Source organism: Oryzias melastigma, linkage group LG24 (assembly GCF_002922805.2).
Source record: "Oryzias melastigma strain HK-1 linkage group LG24, ASM292280v2, whole genome shotgun sequence".
Lineage (NCBI taxonomy): Eukaryota > Metazoa > Chordata > Actinopteri > Beloniformes > Adrianichthyidae > Oryzias > Oryzias melastigma.
In genome coordinates this window covers 17,082,632-17,093,751 of record NC_050535.1, presented here as the reverse complement: position 1 = coordinate 17,093,751, position 11,120 = coordinate 17,082,632, and the positions used below count along the sequence as shown (strand labels likewise).

The following is an 11,120-nucleotide window of genomic DNA, read 5'->3' as shown; positions in this document are numbered from 1 at the left end:
CAGTAAATGTTCACCTGCCGTCTCGTTTAAACCACAATAACATCTCAATTCCAGTTTCAAACTGGGATAAAGTTGGTTCTAATAGAAACAGAGGTTTGTGTGGATGTGGGATATTGTTTGTGCGTTTGAGACAAAACATAAACTTTAATCTCTGGAATGCATTGTGCATCTCTCCCTCTCGCGACGTTAAGTATGCCAGCGTGTGGAGGCAGGGATGGACGGACACGTCTGTCAGAGTGCGTGTGCGCATTACAGGACAATAGCGGGGAGTTGCAGCATCAGCGTTATCTGTTGTGACACAAAGCAGCTACTCAAATGACCGTGGACTCGCAGACAGCACGCCGTTGGGCGTTGGCATCCTGCAGACTTGCAGGTTTGTCACTGTGGAGCTACGAACCGAAAACTGCTGTGCTCTTTGGAGCGGTCCTTCACGTCAAAAAGATCAGTCAACATTCGACTATTGAATACAAGCAAATTGGGAATAGTTAAAAATCGTTAAAAATATCAATAATATACAATACTACATGTAAGGATTTCCGTGAGGGAAGGGGTCTGAGGCACGTGTCTGTTAGGGACTAACAGATGCAGAAATCTAATCTGGTGAGACCACTCTAATCTGTTTGGTGGGTGTGTGTTTGTGTGGATACACAAGTTGAAGTCAGCAGACAAGCCCCTGCAGTGTGCCCTGCTTTTATCCCCAAACTGCACCCGAACAATGAGAGCAAGTCCCTGTGAGACAGACGACGAAGAGGGATGTAACCATTCAGTCAAGCCCTGATTCAATCCAATTCACAGTTTTAAATTTAGGATTTAGATTTTTTTCAATTTTTCTGTTTTAACTACTGGCAGAAAGGAGTCAATACAAATACATAATTATTATACATAATATTGAAATGATCACCAATCTTTTTTATACTCAGTTCTAGGGCTGTCAGATTTGTCGCGTTAAAAACGCGTTAAACCGACATGTTCTTGACGCCGACAATTTTTTTGACGCATTAATCGTGGATTTTCTCATACATGCCTTTCCATCACTTATTACTGCAGTTCAGCAGAGGAGGAAAAGATCCTGACAAAAAATGAACATGAAAGTGTTATGGAAATGTTATTTGATGTTTTTTATTTTATTTTACTGAACGTTGATTGAAGTTTTGAATTTAAAATGCCCTTCACTTGCACTTGGGCTTTTGTTAGGCATTTTATGTTACAGCCTTTTATTGTTAAGAAAGTTTATCTCAATACAATGTTACAAAATAAAGTATTTCTGATGAAAACTATTAATTTTGTCATTCTTGTTTTCATAATTAATGTAGAACTGCTAAATTCCACTAAGCACACATTTTTTTTCCTTAAAAAAGGCCACATATTAATATGCGATTAATCGCGAGTTAACTCTGGACAATGCGATTAATCGCGATTAAAAAATTTAATCGCCTGACAGCTCTACTCGGTTCATGTTGTGCTCCACATCTGATGAGCCGCTCCGTACCCATACTTAAAGGCGCACACACTCACGAGTCTGCATGAAGAAATGTTATCTGCTCATCATTATTCTAAATTTAGGAACAGGCCAAGACAAACCGATTTTTTTATTTTCTGCATAGATGAACATGTTGATGAGTTTTAATCTTTTTTTTTTTTTTTTACTGATTCACAAAGAATTGTTACATCCTTAGTGACGATAAAACCCATTTGCAATTAAATCATGTAACCATTGGCAGTCACATGACACCATGTCAGATATTTTGAATCTGAGCTAAAAACCTCTTGATGCAGTCTTACCTCCACCTCACAGGAGAAGTTGGTCCCATCCAGAAGCGTCACACGACACACCACCACCTTCATCTTGGGCTTCCTCACAAGACGAAGAGGAGACTGGAAAATGGAGATCTGGCCGTCCCCTTCCTGCACGTCCGCCTCCGCCTGGGTCTCTTGTTCTTGCTCTTTCTTCTCCTCCGCTACTTGGTCTTCCTTTGTTGTCTCCTTCTTTTCCTCTGGAGTTGTCTGCACACTCTCTTCCACCTTCTCTTCCTTGGCTGGCTGTAAGAAGAATGGGAGATATTTTGTGTTTAACAGGTGTTCACTAAAGCAAGCACATGAGTTTTCTGTTTATTTCTGAAGGAGGAAATCCCAATTGTTTGACCAAATCTGAACAAAAAAACGATCGGGCTTTTCCCTCTTCAAGTATTCTTGTGTAATGTTCCATCCCAGACTGAAAAACAAGATTTTTTTATTATTTAAGTGTTGATGTCACAGGGTGGGTCTAAATGACTCAATGTAACAACTGAATCAATGAGTTCATGTGTATATAAACGAGAGAAAAACCATTCAGTGGAAGTAAAGCTGATTTGCAGTATTTTCTTTTAATTTCCTAAAATCTCTGATACTATTACTCAACTCTAACTTAACTTTTCTTTCTAGTTTTACTGCATTTGAAGTCGTTCTTTTTTGCTTTGCATCAAAGTTGTGTTAGTTCAAACTACTCTTGGCTATTGTAGATAAAATATACTAAATTATAATAAGTGTTTCAAGGTATGCCCCACCCCCTTTTCAACATCTCTTTTCTGATTGGCCATCTTCCATTGGGGTACTAAAGTATTTAAAGGGGAAATTAAAACCGTCTCCAAGAACAGAAACACAAACTGGTGAGGGCAGATGTGTAAACATACATTGTGTAGCTGAAACTAGCACAGCTCAATGAGTTGTGTGCTGCGATGTGAATGGTAGCATTACCTCAGTGTCTGCACTGCCGTTGGAGTTCGATTCCTCTTCTTTTTCCTTCACCGGTTCCGACTTTACTTCCTCTTTCTCTTCCGCTTCTTCAGCGTGACCGTTCACTTCTGGGGCAGAGACCTCCTCTCCCTCTGTCTCCTTGCTGGTGGGTTCTTCAGTGGGTGGAGTCTCCTTTGTTGGCGAGGTCTTTATTATTAGAAAATAGTATAGAATAGACTTCAAACTTCCTTTATGTACATTAATGGGATCTTAAAAAACAATAAAAAACTAGGATTGAATGAAAGGTACCTGGCTTAAAGACTTCTGTTTCTTAAGCCATGTTGGCAGGTATCGAGAAATTCCTTTTCCTTCTTTACCCTCTTTTTCCTTCACCTTCCCTTTTTCTTTATCTTCTCCCTCTGTGTTCAATACTTCCTGGGTCTCCTGCGTTGCCTTCTCTGACTGGTCCGGCTGGGCAGAAGACTCTTCTGTGTTCTCCTTCACCTCTGTCTCAGAGCTCGCTTCTGTTGCCATGGTGACAAATCAACCTTCAAGAAAGAGAGAGTGATGGAGGTGAAGGCCAAAATTTAAGACAGTTACAAGAAAATAAACCATGCTTTTATTTTATATATTTTTATGTTTTACTTAAACATAAAAATTGTGAAGAAAAAAATAAAATTCCATATTGGAATTTTTAATAATTTAGATGAAGATTAAAGGGTAACCAAACACTATACCAACTTGTTTTGGCTGTTGACCTCTATTAATGGTACTTATAAAGTGCTGTCTGTAGGTCATTTTATCAATTTAAAATAAAATTGTTTAATTCCTGAAATTATGGTTTCGGTGTCCCGGGACACCGAAAGTAGTGGAGGTGGCCCTGCGACACAGAGTGTGTCCTGGGACGCCGAGAGTGGCAGAGGTCGCCCTGCGACGCCTAGAGTGGGGGAGGTCACATTGCGACTCCTAGAGTGGCGGAGGTTACCTTGCAACGCCGACAGTGGCTGAGGTCGCCCCGCGTCCCTTAGAGTAGCGGAGGTCGCCCCCACGACGCCTAGAGTGGGGGAGGTCACCTTGCGATGCCTAGAGTGGCGGAGGTCGCCCCGCGACGCCTGGAGTGGCGGAGGTCGCATTGCGACGCCTGGAGTGGCGGAGGTTGCCTTGCGACTCCTAGAGTGGCGGAGGTTACCTTGCAACGCCGACAGTGGCTGAGGTCGCCCCACGTCCCCTAGAGTAGCGGAGGTTGCCCCCCACGACGCCTAGAGTGGGGGAGGTTGCCCTGCGACTCCTAGAGTGGCGGAGGTCGCCCCGCGACGCCTAGAGTGGGGGAGGTCGCATTGCGACGCCTGGAGTGGCGGAGGCTGCCTTGCGACCCCTAGAGTGGCTGAGGTCACCCCGCGTCCCCTAGAGTAGCGGAGGTCGCCCCCCACGACGCCTAGAGTGGCGGAGGTCGCCTTGCGACGCCTAGAGTGGCGGAGGTTGCCCTGCGACTCCTAGAGTGGCGGAGGTCGTCCTGCGATGCCTAGAGTGGGGGAGGTCGCCTTGCGACCCCTAGAGTGGCAGAGTTCGTCCCGCGACCCCTAGTGGCGGAGGTGGCCCCGCGACACCAAGAGCAGAATTGGTCAATCTACGATTCCAAGAACAGCGGAGGTGGCCCCGCGACACCAAGAGCAGCAGTGGTCAATCTACGATGCCAAGAACAGCGGAGGTGGCCCCGCGACACCAAGAGAGGCAGAGCTTTCTCCGCGATGTTGACGCTACACCGAGAACAGCAGAGCTTGGTTGCTCGCTAAACAGGCCCTTGGAAAGCTGGCCTACTGGCAGACAAAGAGCTGCTATGGGATGGGGTGGTAGTCAGAGTGGAGTCAGCCTCCAACTGTCCTGTTTGGTTACCCTTTAAAGTATTTTAATATAACACTGTCAGATTTTTACTAAATTATTCAACACCATCTGAACGCTACTAGTGAGAAGAGACAGACAAGACAATTCAGGAATGTCATGTCAAAAGGCCATTACTTTAGAAAGTCTTTGGACCAAAAAAGAAAGTTTTAATGAGGCCAGTAGCTCAACAGCTGGCTACAAGCACTTGCACACACAAACACACACAAACTGGGAAACAGGACAAACTACTTTTTATTATCTGAGTCACTAGTTTCCCCCTGCAGCTGTGGTCAGCACACATACACTCTTCAACCCAAATATCTCTGGCAGCCCTGTCCTCACACACCGCATCACAGCAAAAGTCCCCTCCATCTAACGTGACACTAATTTACTGATAACACAACATGACTGTGACATCAGCCTCAAGAGGAAGCCGAGATTAAAATGTGGAAATCTCCCTACTAATGGTGTTTATCTGCAGGCGCAGCGTGCTGTGGTCTGTTTCTCCCCTAAAGCAGCTGCACGCTTTAGGATAAAAATGAATCACACAGCTGGATTAGAAACTTTCCTTTAATTAGTTAGTAAAGAATTCCTTCCTTTTCCTGCATCCTTTGGACTGTGTTCATTACTGCGTCTGCACTTTTACTTTCTGATCATCCTAACGGCTCTTCAACCTTCCCTCTTTATGCCCCGCCACCTTCAATAATAGAGGACACGGATGAACATCAACAGTGCTGCAGTGGTGTGCAGGGTGGGGGCGGCAACAGAAATAGAACAGGTTACGCATGACCGACTAATGAAGCAGGGTGGGGAGGAGGAAAGATGGATGGAAAGAGGTGTCCATGGAGGTGTTATTAAAGAGGCAACAATACCAGCAATTTCACAGATCATTCATAACAGATACGGATGATACCAGCAAAAGCTGTCCTCATGATACCAGACTTAAAGTTTTCACGCACTTCATTCACTTCATTCATGATTGGGTACCAGCAATAGAGGAGAAAATTCCAACTTAAGAAAAATTATGTACTTGACAATAACTTTAGTTTGTGAAGTAATAAAGGTAAATTTCCCACAAAAAAACCTTAAAGTTCCTCTATAATCATCTTTTGATCTGTTGTCGGGGAGTAAGCCTGCCCTCATTTCCCATTATCCCCTTGTTTACACTCTCTCAGGCTAGTTTACAGCCCCTCACAACCCCAAACTAACAATAACAGAGCAACAAAAATGACGAGTAATATTGGAGCTATCCACCTGTACAGTTTTGAACCAGATACCAGCTCGCATGATGAAACCGAAGACTTTAATGGATGTATTTGTCTACAAATGGATTCATCAGTTTAGAGCGGAATCGTAGTTGTATAACTACAAACTTTTTCAAATGCCTGTTTTTTGTCTGCTCCTGATTTAAATAACAAAAGACTCAAAAAATATAATTTTGATCTTAATTTTCTTTATCTACGCCCTCAATCAGGAAAAAAAATATACAAGAACATGTTAACAACAAAAAAATATATTTTAACATCAGGGATCCTAATGACTTCATTAAGAGGTCTGACAGATGTCAGTAGGGAAGCTGTTGAAATTTGCAGATGATCTGTTAAGCTTAAATTGATTCATCAATTTTATCAACCCAGCCTTAATTCCAATACTGGCCGGTCTGTAATTGACGCCGGTTCTAATAAGTGTTCGCTATTCTAGATTAAGATTGATGACACTTCAAAGTGAAAAGAAACACTGGCAGCCAGAGCTAATCAGAACATAATAGAATGTTCTCATCCTTTCAATAAATCCTGAAATGTTCATCTGGTGTCGTCTTCTGCACAAAATCAACACATTAGTCATCATCATTCTGTCTGTGATAGAATAAACACCAATCCCCAGTCCAGTCTCCACTAAATGCCGGGTCTACTATTAGAAGATATACGGTATCTCAAAAACTAATTTATCCCAAATGTAACAAATAGCGTTATGTACATTTGATTTATAATTATAAGCATAGTTAGTGTCACATGGAGCTCAGAAAACAGGAAAATGTGATCTTACACATTTAGGTATCATACAAATCTCAATCTTTCCTGCAGAAATTTAAACAGATTGAATTATAATGAGCAGTTCTTATTTTTGTAGGATTTGTTGTGTTTCTTCAATGGACTAGTTTGCAGTGTTTTTGCAAGCTGGCATGGGAGTAGAGCTCCGTCACGGCGGCTTAGACTTGCATCAAACCGGCCCTTCTTCCTTACAACTGTCAAACACCAGGAACCTTGTTCTGGAGCTCTAACCACTTCAACTCACCCTCTCCTCTGCCTATTTTCCTCTCCTGTCTCTCCATTTCTCTTCTTCTCTTTAACCCAGAGAGCCTCTTTCTCTTCTTTTAGCAGATCTCAGCACCCATCTCCCTTCTCTTCCCAGGCCCCTTTGCAATTCCCACCATTGACCACTTGCATTATCTATACCAAACCCCCAACTCCCTCACTTCTTCTCACATTAAATGAGAACCACATTACAATACATCTTTTTAGCTATCAGGATTATAGTATTTCACATATACAAATAGATGTATTGACAGAAAAGCACCTATAAAGTAAGAACAAACCAGATTTTTAATAGTCAGTCAACTGAACCCCAACTCCTTTTAAATAATGAGTTATCTAGAGCCACTGCTAATATAAAATGTGTCAAGACATTGTTGAAAGTAGCTGTACATTTGGCACACAAAAAGATGTTGCTTAAGATAAAAAATTAACTTTTTATATTGTTTTTGGCACTGATTAACATTTTACTGCAGCAACATGAACTACTTGTAGTCCACTAAACAGGAAAACTATACATCTTCTAGTGTTACACCTGATTTTTTTTGTCTGTGCAACAACAAAGCAGGCAAATAAGTAGTTAAATGATGAACTTTAACTCTTACCTGAAGTTATTTCACTTGCTCTCCTTTTAATTGCACTTTCTTTTCACTTCCTCTAACTTTTCTATAACTTACTGCATAACCGTTTCCGACGGTATGACTTCATGAGCCATCCTTTCTTCACCTTCTATCATCACAAAATTCTTGCTGTCCTACAAGCTGTCATTGCCATTTTCTCTCCTCTACTCTCTACTTTAGAGCTTGGTTTCCACAGGGACTAGCGCTAAGAGAAAACAGGGCAGAAAAGAAAGGGAGGGACAGAGGAAGAGAGGGACTTGGTTGAGTGTGATACGCTGTATATCATAAAGAAAAGAAGAAAAACGAGGAACTAAAGAGGCAATTCCATTAAAAAAAAACAAAAAAAACCCCAAATATTTTTTAATGGTTTACTTTAAAACGATTACAATTATATTCAACTTGATTGAACTTTATGCATTTCCGTTTTCATTATTGGAGTTTGGACGTTTTTACACTTGGATTGGCAGCTAAGAATCGAAGACAAAAATTATTCAGTCGGACCTGCAGAAAGGATCCCGTCCTTATGTTGTCAGATTACAGTTGTAGCTTCCATCTTTTTAATTCAAGGAAATGTAAAGATAGATCAAGGCTACATTGACAAAATTGCTAAATCTCCTCCAACAATGAACAATGACAGTCCATGGACATGACAGCATCATCTCCCCGAGTGAGAGATAAGGCATCTGTGGTGGCCACTTTTCAAACAAAGTTATAGTGGTTCCAATAATCATTATGACCATTGTTGAATGATTCTTGTCTAAATATATACTTGCAGTATGATCAATGTAAAGGATCTCAACAGACTATAAAGTGGTGATAGTTATTGAATCTGCTTTCCCTAAACAAACCCAAGAAAAGTCATATAGAAGCCAACAACATGCTGGTGCACACTTGTTTTTTTTTTTGTTTTTTTTTTTGGCTTGTCTTTAGATAGATTTTTAGTCATCCTTTAATGTTGTTTGTTCCAACTATGTTACGAAAACACACTTTTCTGTTAAAACAGATATGTAAAAAAGTTAAACAAGTATCAATTAAGTTTTCGGATGTGAACCAGTCATCCGACTGCACATTAGGGCTGCCACGATTATTCGACTAATCGACGACTATTCGACTATTAAAATAGTCGACGAATAATTTGGTCGTCGAAGCGTCGTTTTTTGTTTGTTTTTCTCCTTGTTTTCATCTTAAAAGTACTGTTCGCACGTTCTAATGCCGGGTCTCCCGTTGTCTTTGTCACACATGCGCAGTGGTGCTAATCCAGTCAGCAGTGATGTAACAGGAAGTTCTCGGTAGTCTCATAACAACACGCTCACTCGAAAATGTGGGAAGGAAAATGAAAGAGGAAAAAGTGTCAAATGTAATTTCTGCACAACAGAATTTGTGTTCCATGAGAGCACGATGGCGATAAATGATCACCTGAAGATGAAGCATGTTGAGACGGAGTTTGATCACGCTGAACAGAGAGCTTCGTCTAGCTAAGCTAACGTCGGCACTAACACAGCTAGCGCTGCCGCGGCTGTCATTACTGCTCTGTTTGGAGATGAACCAGAAGATCTGCAGCAGATCCGTGTCTACGGCGCTTCTGTCTGCATAGTGAACGTTTCATAATCTGCGCTCTTCTAACCAAACGGCGCGAGGACGGCGCGGATAATGAATTTATACTGGAAATGAACCGCTCGTCCAAGGCTTCATCCATATCCCGCGCCGCGATCACGTCATTCGGTTCAAAGATCGGATAATGAAACATTCACCGCGCAGTCAGAGAGGCTGTGTGTCGGTACGGATCTGCAGCAGAGTTATGGAACGATTTAAAACTACGAGTCCCAGAAGTGAAGGAGCTCACCTAAAAGTCCAGAGCTAAGTTTACAAGTGTAGCATTACATTATCTGGATTAAGCTACAAGTAAATGTAACCTAAAGTCACAAAACGACAACAAACAGCAAAACAACCACAACATTAAAGAAGTAACACAGATTAATGGATTCTCCCCCAAACTGAACAATATGAGGTATCGGTCTGCGCATGTGCAGTGGATGTAGGAAGAATGAAAGTACTGATGTACATTCTAACATCCCCTAATTGTCCCTTTTTAAAGTACAAATTTCCCCCTTTTTATTTATTTTCTTTGTTTATCTGGACATCCTCAGGTTTTTTATGCATATATTGAGTTCAAAGATGTTATTAGTGTTTTGCTTTAATAAATGGGCCTCAGTGAGCAAATGTTGTGAGTATGTTTATATCTGCTAATAGCTTTTGAAACACTTTGTACATGTTTTATTAAATATATGTTTTAAAGCTTTAAAAAAAGAGTTGCAGGGTTTTAATAAGTTTTCTGTAGTTGATTCATATTACCTCATTTGATTTAAGTCTTAATGCCAGAAACAAATGAAGGAGAAAAGCTGCATGATTCATTACAAGATTAATAAACTATTGTCTTTATTTTAGTTTTAATATAGCTTAAAGACCTCAAGTTTAAAGATAATGATGGTTAAGATGTGTGTTTTACATCCAGTCGCCGCACGAACCGATTAGTCGACTAATCGAAAAAAATAATCGGAGATTAGTCGACTATTGAAATAATCGTTTGTGGCAGCCCTACTACACATAGTGAAACTGTAAGGCATTTGTTATAGGGATGGCCAATGCCGATAGCAGATATTTTCCCAGCAACTGCGGCCAATAGGCGATATCTGTCAATATTTAAGTGTCTAGAATAACACAACCTTTGGATTTCCTTTTTACTTTGTTATCAGAAAAGCAAAACTTTTCTTTTACTGTACAATCACATTGTACTTGAGCTTTTTAACCTACAGCATGGGATCTCATAGGAACAAGTATCACTTTAAGACTTTGAAAAACATTTAGACCATCTACTGAATATTCCATAAACTTCCCATTACCAGGGATATTAGGAACAACTAGATACCTCACGATACGATACGATGCGATACGCGATACATGGCTCACAATATCTGTGATATCGCAATACTGCGATAATTGGTAAAAATCCTCTGTAACAACTCACAATATATAGAAGAACACATATTTTTTGGGAAAATATTTCCCTATTTATTTTTTACCTTGAAGTAACACTATGTCTTTGACAAGCATTGACACCACTTGAATTTTAATTTTTAGAGGTAAATTCAGTGTTAACAAACAATATTAAACATTAAATATAACGTTTTACAGCCTCTTCAAAAAAAAGATTGATACTTGGTGAGAATCCATCGAGAACCAATCGCAGGACTAAATATCGCAATATATCACAATATCAATATTTTGGCACACCCCTCGGAACAACATGTATACTTATCAAAAATAAAACATATCTAATAACAGTCAGAACAATTACTTACTATGACTGGAACAATAAGCTTCCAAATGCTAAGGATGTATTCGAAACAAGTTTACATTTCCAAGATAAAGTGCATATTTTCATATATCGGACCGATACAGATAAACTCTAATTATGCAAATATCGTCCGATACCGATATACTGGCACCGATATATCGCCCAACCCTAATTTGTTACTGTCCCAAATTTCTACTTTTTTAAAATCACAGTTCTTTAGTTTGTAAATATCAACAGAAA

The 11,120-nt window shown here is 40.5% G+C and overlaps 1 protein-coding gene across 9 annotated transcripts in view; it reads right to left on the bottom strand.

The window, feature by feature from the left end:
- The window catches only part of epb41l2 (erythrocyte membrane protein band 4.1 like 2), a 59,288-nt gene that overhangs the window by 33,228 nt on the left and 14,940 nt on the right, over positions 1-11,120 (bottom strand). For 8 of the 9 annotated variants that reach the window (XM_024291422.2, XM_024291420.2, XM_024291417.2 and 5 more), the window contains exons 2-4: positions 3,022-3,260; positions 2,734-2,919; positions 1,783-2,040 (exon numbers count right to left, since the gene is read on the bottom strand). In XM_024291422.2, coding sequence (XP_024147190.1) covers positions 1,783-2,040; positions 2,734-2,919; positions 3,022-3,246 — 669 coding nt within the window. In that variant the 5' untranslated portion in view covers positions 3,247-3,260. Of the gene's footprint in view, positions 1-1,782; positions 2,041-2,733; positions 2,920-3,021; positions 3,261-7,510; positions 7,717-11,120 lie in introns of those variants that run through there. The other variant, XM_024291418.2, reaches the window with a different exon arrangement.